The sequence below is a fragment of the Lucilia sericata genome, unplaced genomic scaffold, assembly GCF_015586225.1.
Source record: "Lucilia sericata isolate MDLA Ls3-8-SP2 unplaced genomic scaffold, ASM1558622v1 Contig000161F_arrow, whole genome shotgun sequence".
Lineage (NCBI taxonomy): Eukaryota > Metazoa > Arthropoda > Insecta > Diptera > Calliphoridae > Lucilia > Lucilia sericata.
Genome location: NW_023994191.1, coordinates 481,447 through 495,331, shown reverse-complemented (window position 1 = coordinate 495,331; position 13,885 = coordinate 481,447). Strand labels below are relative to the sequence as shown.

At 32.5% G+C, this 13,885-nt stretch overlaps 1 protein-coding gene across 1 annotated transcript; it reads right to left on the bottom strand.

The window, feature by feature from the left end:
- Positions 1 to 3,680: 3,680 nt before the first annotated feature.
- Positions 3,681 to 4,667, bottom strand: LOC119601417 (NF-kappa-B inhibitor alpha-like). The gene is made up of 2 exons (XM_037952345.1): positions 4,542 to 4,667; positions 3,681 to 4,461 (listed from the first exon to the last, which is right to left on the bottom strand). Exons 1-2 carry the CDS (start codon positions 4,654 to 4,656, stop codon positions 3,806 to 3,808), a joined length of 771 nt encoding a protein of 256 aa, XP_037808273.1. The 5' UTR covers positions 4,657 to 4,667; the 3' UTR covers positions 3,681 to 3,805.
- Between the last annotated feature and the right edge of the window lie 9,218 nt (positions 4,668 to 13,885).

Below are 13,885 nucleotides of genomic sequence, written 5' to 3'. Positions count from 1 at the left end.
CCGTTGTAATGACCATTAGAATATTCGCGGAACATATTTAATATGAGATATTGGGGGGAATATCCATTTACTAACGATTATGGATAGCAATCAAACTTTAGTTGAGTTGCCAATAGACAACGCAACTAACATAAAACTTGATACTATGAACGGAAACTTTCGATAGTTGTTAAAAAGTTATCGATAATGTGTCATCTCTGATTATTTAGACAGACTAGCAACTAAAAAATGTAAACAAACAAAAATATGGATAAAATTGTAAATTAAAGTTAAATTTGTATATAAAATAAAATCATAAGTGATGTTTACATATAGGCAGGCTTATATCCAGCAGTGGACAACCCAGCCATTGTGTAGTTGTTGTTGCTGCACTTACGCACAGATTGCTAAGTAGAAACAAGATGCTCAAAGAGCTAGCCGGCATCAATTGGGGAATGGACAAAGAAACCTTGTTGACTATCTATAAAACAATTGGCCGGTCAGTGGTCAAATATGCCGCTCCAGTATGGTCTCCTTCGCTGAGTGATACCCAGTGGGAAAATATTCAATGCTGCCAAAATGCTACCCTACAGACTGTAACGAGCTGCATGCAAATAATGCCGGAGCACCACCTACATGAGGAAACGAAGGTCCCCCAATCAAGGAACATAATATCATAATGACTAAACTGTTCCTCCTGGGATGTTACCAGAGGAGTCATCCAACCTCAACATCACACAGTTGGATGCTCCCCCGAGGCATGTCAGGAATGACCTTTGTGTATACGAGGGGAGCATACGAATATATGTGCAGGATCGCTTGGATCGGAGTTCGTATACAGCAGCTTTGAACGACATTCATAAAGACGCCATACCGCGGTTTCAGGTTACCGCATGAATGTCGTTCTTGGAAGTCGCCCAAAGCAGAAAGAGAGAAGAACCTGCCGCGGAAAACGAGAACTGCTCTGGCACAACTGAAATCGGGGTGGAGCAACAGGCTCAACGCCTACTGGTCCCTCATAGACCGAGCCGTCCCAAATATGTGGACAGGGTCCCCATGATATCCAACACATATTCAACTGTCCAGCCCACTTTACTTCATTTAGCCCAATGGATTTACGAACTCAACCTTAGTTTTCGATTGATCTTTCAAGTTTGCTGTGACATGGAACATTGTCACAAGCAACTACTAACTCTCGAAGGTTGCTCCCCAAGTCCTCCAATTTTCGAAAAACATTCTCAACATACCCGTTTGCAGTAGCACCTTTAAAGGAATCTGTTTTTGACACATTTTTATTATTCCTGATGTACAAATGGTTCTAATAAGATGTATATTAGGACCTCATGACGTTGGAACCGTTTGTACGGCACGTGTACCACATCCTCGTTTTTGCCTGCAAAACAAATTGAAATTAGTTTCGTCAATCCATATCATTTGCTGTCCTGCTCTAACGAAATCGTTTAGTAGTCGCATCTATTACCTATTAATTGGTATTAACTTCATTGTTCATAGTAGTAGGTTTAGTTGGCAATCCTTGACGCCAAAACGCGTAGGTTGGACCTCCAGCTTTACGGTGTACACTCTACTATGGAATGATGATTGAGCTATTTTTTTTAATTTTTCTGAATTTATTTTGGGTTTATTTCCTTCTCTTTGATGGTCACATTCTTGATATTTAACAACCCAGTGGTGAACAGTATTATAACAAATCGTTATAAAAACAAGTAACAGCTTAATTACAATTGGAACCACAACCGCTGTCGATAATGAGTTTTCATACATTTTGTATGGATAGCAAAATAACGTCTTGTGGTCAGAGTACGAAAAGAAAATAAACGAAACGTTTGCAATTGTTTTGTTTTGGTCTTTGCAAAGAGTAAAACAGAAACAAAACCAAAACAACAAAATATAAAAACAAAATAAAAACCGTACAAATTAAATGAAGTGTGTGTGTGTGGATACACACAGTTTATGATTCTTTCATAAAATACGTTTCTGCATTTGTTTTGTTCTCAAATGTACGATTGTAAAGGCAAACAAAAGCAAGTAGATGAGCGAAAAAGTACCTTTTGTAGAACGAAAAAGTACCAAAAAGTCCCCTTTTATGTGTTCTGACGAAAAAGTACCAAAAAGTCGCCTTTTATGTGTTCTCGCCTAATCCAGGCTCTACATACTTAATTTCATGCTTCTAGCCAATAACAACGTAACGTTTGTTATCTTTGCTTTGTGTTTATAAATAAGAAATCACAATAACTAAAAAATTTACCGTTTGATACCGTGTTTTGTTTTTGTTTGTTTATTGTTTTGTATAAGCATGCATGAGAAATTTAAATTTTTCATGAAATTTTCAGAGGTGGTCTCGGATTTTTACTCATATCTTCGTTATTTATGGACCGATTGGCTGATTTTAAGTAGCGTTCTATTCGATCGTATTGTCGATAGAATTATTGAAAATTCGGATCTCGCAGATATCTGGGGTCTTCTAAAAACTGATTTCAACATACACACAGAGGACAGACGGACAGATGGTCATGGACGGACATGGCTAAATCGACTCCGCTATCTATAAGGATCCAGAATATATATACTTTATAGGGTCGGAAAATTATATTATAGAAATTACAAACGGAATGACAAACTTATATATACCCTTCTCACGAAGGTGAAGGGTATAATGAGAAAACATATTATATATGTTCCCGTATTTTGTTCTGAATAATTTTTTAATCATTCCTATTTCATAAAAAATAATTATATGTCAAATACAGGAAAAATTTTAATACTTTGGACTAATTTTAAAAAAAGTGGAATTTATTTACATAAATGTAAATTTTTCAAGTTTTAAGAAATGTCATATGAAACCGAAGGACTGTCTAGATAATATAACAATTTTTTTATTTAATTTGCACACAAAAAATATTAAATTTGGTTTCTTTTCATAGTATACAAAAATTCGAATACTTAGAAACACTGTAAATCCAAACATAAATCTTTTTTTTTTTTTTTGCTGATTTAAAATAGGAAACTTCTCGAAAGCATGTCTGACAGAATTATTGAAGATTTGGATTTGAGAGAGAATTTTGTTTATATGGAGTAGGGATATTCAGCGAATGGGAACGCTAAAGCGAATAATAAATTTTATTTTTTGCGAATGCAAATGCGAAAACGAATGTTAAACTAATATAAACACTTCTTTTAATTTATTTCCATAAATTGAATACAAAATTTTTGTTTTTTATTTTGTTTTGAAATTTTTATAATTTTTTTGTTTTGTGTATGGTTGTAAAAATAGGTACTTTTTACACTAAGACAGGCATATTCATTGTGATTTCAGGTTAAGGGCCGTTCATCACACTTTACGTACGACAAGTCTAATGAAAAAGTAAAATAAAATTCCATCCGTATGACAAAAAAGAGAATAAAAGTCGTATGATTTATATATTTTGTGTTTACACGATTGGTAAAAACAATAACAAAGTAAGATGGAAACAGCTGTTTCCCCTTTTTTTTGTATGTGTTTACATAAAAATACGTCCCTGATCTAATGCGACTTGCTTGTTTATTGAATCATTTCAAAAAATGAAGAGAGTCATACGACTGCCAAATTTTCCATCCGTATTTTCTCTCAATGTGTGATGTTTTTGTTACATATTGCGTTTAGACGATCCCATCCGTTCTCTTCTACACAAAATTTTGACAGATCATATTACTTGTGTGCTCGTGTGAAGGGGGCTTTAATTTAAATGAAATTAAGCAAAATTTCTTGATTTCAAATTAACAAAATGTATGGGAAATTGCTTAATTTCGATCGAAATCTCGAAATTACTTAATTTCGTTTAGTCAGGTCATCCGCAAGGTCTTCCTTTGTGATGATTTTATATGGCGTTGCTCCACTATAGTTCGGATGGTTTACACTCTCTTTTATTTTATCAACAATAATATTTTCAATATCCTTAAAATTGTTTTTAACAGCCAGATGTAATATTGAATCACCCGAACCTAAGACTTCTTTTTCTAAAATATTTATTTTGTATTTTAAACAAAATTCCAACATTACTTTCACCACCGTCGGTAAATTTTTTATAACAGCTAAATGTAAAATTGTATAACCATCATGATTATAAACTCCAAACATTTTTCTTAAATTTTCAATAAGTTCCATTTCGTCTGCATTATCTTCAGTGCGATTGATTACTGATGTTAATATTCGTACAAATACGTCAATACATTCCTTATGTTGTCTTTGTATTGCAACGTGTAACGGTGTTCTTCCATAGAAATCCTGTTTGAAAATTGGACATTTTAATGCAATTAATTGTTTTATATGTTGTGGTTCATTAAATTGACACGCCAAGTGGAGTAGATTTTCCCGATATTCATTTAATGCTGTGGACATTTCTTCACTGTATTCGGCATTTCTTAAATAATGTCGAAATAGTGAAAGATCATCAGCGTATAATTTGGTGAAGTTGATGCAATATACTGAAAAGATATTTGTTTTAATATAAAGGGAGCTAGAAACCAGAATTTTATCGGAAAAAAGTTTTATTTAATATACTTACAATTTTTTACCGATTTATTTAAGCGCTTAATAGGTTTCACTTTATTAATCGTTACTGTTTTTGGGCGTACACTATCAAATAAACACTGTATACGATTCATTCTGTTGTTAGCCATTGCTGTCAGCTAGTAATGAAAACTTTTTGTGGAATCCTACGTTATATATCAACGATGGCTATACAGTGAACTGGGGAAAATTCTCTCATAATCAAAACAAAATAAAACAAGTAAGAAATTATAGTCGGGCGAGGCCGACCATATAATACCCTACACCTTTGACAAAAATATAATGTGATTTAGTTGCCATAATAAAGCATTTAAGTTGAATTGTACCTTGCCTTAGATATACATACTTAAGCCGTTTATTGTTGAATAAAATTGTGGACATTTAAGTGAAATTTTGATGGGGGCTTTTAATAGGGGCTAGGGTCATATGAGAACCTATTATTATGGAATTCGTGGGGGTCATCAAGTCTTGTATACAACTTGGTTATTGCAGCTTTTTGTCGAGATATGAGTATATTAAACATAATTATGAACTTAAAAGCCCTATTCGGCGGGTTCAGTTGTATGGGGGCTAGGTGAAATAATGGACCGATGTAAACCATTTTCAACAGGCTTCGTCTACGATACCATAAAAGATCATGTGCCAAATTTCATTGAATTATCTCCAAAATTGCGACCAGTAGTTTGATTACAAGTTTTAAAAGCCCTATTCGAGGGGTTCAGTTGTATGGGGGCTAAGTGAAATAATGGACCGATGTAAACCATTTTCAACAGGCTTCATCTACGGTACCATAAAAGATCATGTGCCAAATTTCATTGAATTATCTCCAAAATTGCGACCTGTAGTTTGATTACAAGTTTTAAGAGCCCTATTCGAGGGGTTCAGTTGTATGGGGGCTAGGTGAAATAATGGACCGATGTTAACCATTTTCAATAGGCTTCGTCCCTGGGACAATAGAAGATCATGTACCAAATTTCATTGAATTATCTTCAAAATTGCGACCTGTAGTTTGATTACAAGGTTTACATGGACGGACGGACAGACGGACGGACAGTCGGACGGACAGACGGACGGACATAGCTAAATCGACTCAGAAAATTATTCTGAGCCGATTGGTATACTTTAAGGTGGGTATAGGACCAATATTATTGTGCGTTACAAACATCAGCACAAACCCAATATACCCTCCCCACTAAAGTGGTGTAGGGTATAAATATATGTATAAATGTTATCTAGCAACAATATCCCAGCTAGCATTTGGAAGATTGTTGGATGATTAATCAGTAAACTGAATAATTTTTGACTCATTTTGATGACCTAAAATTAATAAGTTGTGCGTTTAAAAAATGATACGAAAATGATCCCCATATATGATTGAAAAATGTTTATTTGAAAAACAATATCAAAATGTACAGCAATCATAAATTGATCATTCTGGTGTTTAAAATGTGATGGTTTTTAAAACTCATTTTGTGATCATATTTCAAGCAGTTGGAAGATCTAAAATTGTTTCTTATGTAATTGTTTTTGTTTTTAATGGAACAGCAAAATTACTCAAAAACTATTCAAAAACAAGTAAGAAAGTATAGACGGGCGTGACCGATCATATGATACCCTTCACCAGTTATGAATTAAATGTGATTTATTTTTCATAATAATTCATTGTTCAGATACATTTAAGCAATTTATGGATGAAAAACTAATTTTTTGAAAGAGGCTTTATATGGGGGCTAGGGGCAAATATGGACCTAGCCCGATAAAGTTTTTTGAATATATTTATATAATATTTATTTGTGCTGAATTTCATCGCATTATTTGTGTTTATAAGTTAATTTTGGACATTCAAGTAATTTTCGGAAGGGGAGCTAGGGTCAAATGAGGCACGATCTTTATGAAATTTGGCAAGGTAATCAAGGCTTGTATAAAACTTAGTTGTGCCGCTTTTTATCGATATACAGGTATATTCAACATAATTATGAGCACAGAAGCCTTTTTCGGGGGGTTCTGTTGTATGGGGACTAGGTGAAATAATGGACCGATTTTAACCATTTTCAATAGGCTTCGTCCTTGGGTCAAAAAAAGAGTGTGTGTCAAATGTGCTAAATCGACTCAGAAAACGATTCTAAGCCGAATGGTATACTTTAAGGTATAGGACGAATATTTTTGTATGTTGCAAACATCAGCACAAACCCAATATACCCTCCCTACTAAAGTGGTGTAGGGTATAATGAATAGAAACTTATTAGTAAAGGGGTTAATAATTTAGAAGAGTTGTGTAGCTTTAAAATGGGAAGATCATAACTTGTTCTTGTTTTATTGTATTTATTTATTTGTAACAGACATAAAAATGACTCAGGAAAGACTCAAAAATTACTTAAAAAGATTCTAAAACGACCAGTAATTCAATTTAAAAATTAATCAAAAAATATTGAAAAATGAATTAAAAGAAGTGCTCATAATAGACCCTTTTAGAAGAGTCGCTGCTAGAGTACCATTTTCTACCGACAAAAGTATCATTTATGATCAGAAGATAAGCGCATATGTGATCATTTTAATCGTGCAGAACAGTCATCAATGACTAGAATGTGATTAAAAAGAAAATGAGCGCATATGTGATCATTTTAATCATGCAGAAGAGTCATAAATGACTCGAATGTGATCAAAATTTTCCAAAAATGTTAGCTGGGACATAGTCGAAATATTTTATTCTCATTTAAAGCGTTCTCTTTCTGACTACCGCTAGATTATAAACACGGTATTCAAAAAATTAGGAGGAATTTCCCTGTATTAAGTATGAAGTTAAATAATATTACTGAAACAGCTGAATACTTTTTAAACTCGATAAATATTATGTGAACTTTACACTTTACGTATGAAAAATTAAATGAAATTCCTTGCGTATTTTAGTAAAGAGAATACAAGTTGTATGATTTATATTTTTTGCGTTTAAGGGCCCTTCAGACGATCATTCTTTACGTACGACAAGTCTATTGAAAAAGTAAAATGAAATTCCATGCGTATGACAAAAAAGATAATAAAAGTCGATTGATTTATATTTTTCGTGTTTACACGATTGGTATAAAACAATAACAAAGTGAGATGGAAACAGCTGTTTCACTTTCTTTGTATGTGTTTACATAAAAATACATCCTTGATCTAATGCGACTTGCTTGTTTTTGAATCATTTCAAAAAATTAAGAGAGCCATACGGCTGTCAAATTTTCCATCCGTATTTTCTCTCAATGTGTGATAGTTTCATTACATATTGCGTTTAGACTATCCCATCAAAATTTTGACAGATCATATTACTTGTGTGCTCGTGTAAAGCAGGCTTTAACAAGTAATGCATAATTGCCGGTTCACACAGGTAAAATTGTTTTTGGGAAACTTTGATTTTGTGTGTGAGAGAAAGCGATGGTTGATATTTATTTCTCTCACACACAAAAATTAAAAGTTTCCCAAAAAAAGTTTCCCTGTGTGAACCGGCACAAAGAGAACGAAATATCAACCATCTCTTTCTCCCACACACAAAATCAAAAGTTTCCCAAAAAATGTTTCCCTATGTGAACCGCCACTAACATGTTTTATGACGTTTTTAAATTCCAATCTACTTAATAAACAATTTGTTTTTTTATTAAGTTGTTTTTCAAAATAAGGGAATTTCCCGATTTCCCGAATGCAAACGCGTGATGTTTTTACAATTTTAGTACAGGCACGCGGCATGCGGGTTTAATAAAATTAATATACATACATATTTACAGAATATTCCATATAATTTTCGAATTGTTTTGGCAAAGGCGGGCGAAGCGGCAATGCGTCAAAGTTAAATATTGTTCAACATTTCCGCCCGGCCGCTTGGAAATCAATTGTCATATAAATTTATTGGTTAAATAAGGAAAAATAAATCACATTTTAAATTCATAACTGGTGTAGGGTATCATAAGATCGGCCAAGCCCGACTATACTTTTATACTTACTATCATTGACTTAAGTATTTCGTATCTAATTTTAATATTAATTGCTATAGAATCCTATTATTAATTTGAATTGAGTTTTTTTACGTAAAAATTTTAATTAAATCGACCACAAAGTAAATGAAAATACACTTAAAATAATTGTTGTTTTAGTTTATATGTAGTAACCCAGCAAAAAACACGCTAATGATTTCTACTTACACAAGAACTTACATATCGTCTGCATTAGTTTCAACTAAAGAACAAGAGGAGGTTTGTATTCTGTGTGGTAATTTTTTTTTAGCAAAACATAAACAACTTTTTAGCAGCAGATTTGTAACTACTTATTAAGGTAGTTATTTGTAAGCGAGCGTTTTAGGTACTAACTTAAAAAGTCATCACCGTATTAAAATGATGAGTTAAAATGTTAATGAAGAAGTAGTGAAAAGCGACTTTTTTATATGTAAGTTTTTGCTGGGAGGTTAATAAGTTTCCAAAATATGTAAGTGCAATAATGGCCTTGTTAGTTCTTCACAACTGTAATATGAGAGTCAATTAGTTGATTGAATTTGTGGCATAAAGTACATTTGCAAACATGAATATCAAGTGAATGTAATGATGATGATTTCAAAATGTCATAATTGACATAGAAAACTCATTGATTATAATGCCATTTCAATACAATTTTGCAATAATTCAATTAATAGCATACATAAGCATATACATTGCAGCTGGTATTTTTTGAAATTTTTGATCACATTCAAGTCATTTATGACTCTTCTATACGATTAAAATAATCACATATGCGTTCATTTTGTGATCATAAATGATACATTCGTCAGGATAAAAGAGTACCCTAGCCGACCTTTTCTAAAATAGCCTTTATAAGGACTTCTTTTCATCAGTTCCGACTCGTTTTTGAATCTTTTTTGAGTCGAATTACTGGACGTTTTAGAGTCTTTATCGAATCATATTTTAGTAATTTTTGAGTCTTTTCTGAGTAATTTTTATATCTGTTACAAACAAATAAAATAATTCAGAAAATCGTGGCAGCCATACCGCGACAAACTAAAAGTTTATAAGAAAGCTATAGCAGTCGCAAAAAGAACCTCATGGAGAAGTTTCTGCGAATCTATAGATAACACAAAGGCCTCTGCTAGACTTAGCAAAATTCTTGCTAAAGGCCAATCTAATCCAACCTATATTATGTACACAGCTGTAGTACGTCCTATTCTTACATACGGATCTCATGTATGGTGGACTTCAACTAAGAAGAAGCCTGTTGTGATCAGCTATACAAAGTTCAGAGATCAGCATGCATTGGGATAACAGGTGCTCTAAGAACTAGTCCTTCAGAAGCTCTGAACATGGCCGTATCTGCTTGTAACGCAGTAAGGTTTAACTCATCCGGAAGCTGGAGATCAAGAACATATGGACACGCTAAGATTTTAAGCTTGTTATCTCCAATCTTGAACCAACCATCCGACTAAACTCTTATACTACCACTTCCCTTTTAGTTAGACAATGCAAGAAGGATCTGTCAAGGCTGGGTCTGCGCATAGGGACTACTATGGTAATGAACAGGCAGATGAGCTTGCCAGAACATGAACTGCTCTTGACATTTCCAACGCCGTTAAGTTTTTTCAAGATTCTCAGATTCTTTCTTTAAAAGGCTGAAAATAGGTGAAATAATCTAGACACATGAAACGCACAAGACACCTTATAAACCGAAGTAGGCAGGACATATCGAGGCTGATAGCAGTAATAACAGGACACTGGGTAATAGGCAGACATGCAAGTCGACTTGGGCTCCCTTTCAATGATCACTGTCGCAGTTTCAAAGACAGGGAAAAGGAAGAAACGGTCTTCCATCTCCTCTGTGAATACCCTGCTTTGGCCGTAAAGAGAAACCGCTTCCTTGGCAATTACTTCATATCTAACCTTGGTGAGATATCTGAGTCTAGGCTCAATGAAATCCTCAGATTTCTCACAGCAACATTCTGGATCTAATACTATAAATACTAAACGGAGTCTCTTCGACTCTACTTGATAGTTCGCATGTAGTGAACTACTACGTAAACCAACCATATTTTAAATTTTGATATGAATTTAGATTATTGTCTAATCTATAAGTACTTAATGAAATGCGAAATATTGAAAAATTTAACCCTTGACCTCACAAAAATTAGATTAAAAAGGTTTGATATGAAATGGCATATTCTAGAACACACTAGTACATATGTTTGTATATAAACAGTTATATAGGGTGGTCCCAAAATCGATGTTCCTGAAATTCTTTCCGAAAATAAAAGAATCTTAAAAATTACCTTTGACCCCGGGACAGAAATTTCGATTAACATTGGTAGGTACCTTATTTTTTTTTCATAAAAACAGGGCCCCCTAATGTGTAAGTAATATATAAACGTATGAAAATAAAGCCTTTTCAATTTTCATATTTATTTTATCTTTTTGTTATTGCTCTTTAAAAACTAAAAAACTTATACTTCTGAAATATGCAAACTAATCTTAACTTGTTCTTATAATCCTTGAATTTTTTTTCTTATTTACTTTTGAATTTTATTTGCATGAATTTGGTAAAAGTTTGAAAGTCATCATTATGAAAACGTGAAAGAATTTTCTTTGCAGTTTTCTTACATTCTCATTCAAACATTCATACAAACAACATCATATATTAATATGTAAAAAAGTAAGGTTAGATTGTGGTCTTAATAATTGTAAAATTATTAATTTTTTAATTAAATAAACTTGTTAAACTACAATTTTTGTTGTAAGTTATGTTCAAGAGTAAATCATATACATACAGTATATCAAAAAAGTAATTTGCGTACCCTTTTTAAAAGATATATATTTCTTGTTCATAAATAATTGTATACCCTATACTACTACAGTCAGCTGTATTCACCAAATTTTGATGTCAGGACTAACATTTTGAAAAATGGTATCTTATATTTCCATTTAGGGGCCATCCCGATTTGTACTTAAGTTTTCTTTAAATTGAAATCTATTTGTGGATAAATAATTGTTCACAGCATCTTTATTTTTAGTTATCGGGGAAATGCCCTAATTTAATATGTATTCGGTATGTAAATGTATAATATTTCATTATAAACTGTTATTCATTGCTTTTCGAGAAGTTTCTTTGTGTAATAAATAAACTTTCCATTTGTAATTGTATTCTTCTACAATATAGCGATATATTGTGAAATTAATATGGAACTTTCTATTGAAATAGTATAATTTTACGTTCATAACACGTTTACAAATTTTTATCAATTATAAATTAGACAGACACATGTCCGAATTCTAAATATTCACTACCTGTCAAACAATACAATTCTTATTCAGTTAAGAATATATGTCATTTCGATTTATGTACTCATAATACAAATCTTAGGTGAAATGGGTTTGGAAGTGTATTGGCCATGTACATATACTGATAACCACAACATCAGGAAATTCTGATTCCTTAATATTTACATCACCAGCGAAATGTAATATTAAATCCCAATTAAAATTGCCTCCATTAGCACGAATCCAATAAAAAGATTTCATAATAATCTGAAAAAAATAATAGAAGAAAGAATGGAGTCTTCTAGTACCCCTCTTAAGATGAGATGTGTTTGCTATAACGTTCCAAGATTTCATTTAGTTAACATACAAATATTTTCCGAAATGATCCATTTTGAACCTACCCAATAATTTTACCTTCCAAGTGCATTTTAATAATAGAAAACTGTTTTTTTTTTTTCATTTTCAAATTGCACACACCTTTAAAATTTAAACACATAACGAAACTGTTTTAAAAATTCTATTAATTTTATTTGTTTTTGACAATAGCCAATGGTAAAACTTTTTAATTCAATTATAAAAGAAAAACAATAAAATTGTAATAAAACATGGTACGTTTTTTCATTAACTAACATTTAAAAAAAATTGTTAAGGATACATAACAGCAAAAAAAGAACTTCAAATGAAGCGAAAAAGAAATAGAATTTACTCCATGGAAGTACTGAAAAAGACCTGAAGAAATAATGATTTTAACACAGACTTGTCATAGGAGGAATGTCCTTTTTATTTGATTCAAAATTCACTACTTCTTAAGTCATTCTCAAGAAGCAATGTTTATGCTCTTTTTTTGGAAGTTATTCGGATGAGAAATTGTAGTACATGCCAACAAAAAAAGAACTTCCAAAGAAGCCTAGTCTAGTCTATAGTCTAGCCTATAGTCTATTCTATAGTCTAGTCTATAATGTAGTCTATAGTCTAGTCTATAGTCTAGTCTATAGTCTAGTCTATAGTGTAGTCTATAGTCTATTCTATAGTCTAGTCTATAGTCTATTCTATAGTCTAGTCTATAGTCTAGTCTATAGTCTAGTCTATAGTCTAGTCTATAGTCTAGTCTATAGTCTAATGGTATTGATTTTAACCCAGGAAAACCCGAACATTATTTATTTTCTGCTTCCTTTTGATGAGGAGTACAATTGGCTCCAATCACGGGAGTTAAACTCAAATGTACAGGAGCTTGGAAGTCCAACCATATAATAAGTCATGCATCTATTTTTGGGAACATTGACTATGGCTTTCCATTCTCCTTTTGGAAAAGTGTTTTATTACGAGGGAATCCATTTCATTTAGTAAATGAAACGTTCGTAATTTATATAATAAAAGTGTGAGCTATAGGCTACACGAACAATGTAGCATATTACAGGCTGAAATTGTAGCTCCAAAAATTTTTAATGTGAATATCCAACTCTGTACACGACATCCAGACTAACTCGCGTTTTTGGACATCTCTACAGCAAGAAATTTATGGGTCTATATGAGTCTGCTTACTTAGACCAAATGGTCATCACTGACCACTTGCTTAACATCATGACTGAACTGGGCCCTGTGTGATGGCCAAAAGAATTAGGAGGACGAGGAAGAGACTTTTTGTCCTGCTCTATCGGGTACGAAATAAAATATAATTTTTCCCTCTGTAGATATGATTGTTACAATTTTCCTTCTTCCATTTTCTTTTTCCTTAACGTATTTTATTAGTAATTAAAAAGTTTTTAATTATGGTTACTCACATTAAAAATTTATCTAAAAAAAAAGAACCAAAACATTAAGGGGTTTTTCAACAACTGCTTTCGTGGGAATTTCAATGATTTCATCATGTAAAGACTTGTCAAACTGCCAACAACATAAATTAATGTTGGCCAACAACAACCACAACCAACCATTCAATTTTTAAACAGTTTCCTTTTTTTGCAAATTTTTCGGGGAGTTTTACAACTAAACACTTTTGTCCAAGTATATACAAAAAGTTTTTAAAAGCAACTTAATTTAGCAATAACAACAAAAAGAATTAATAAATTTTCCT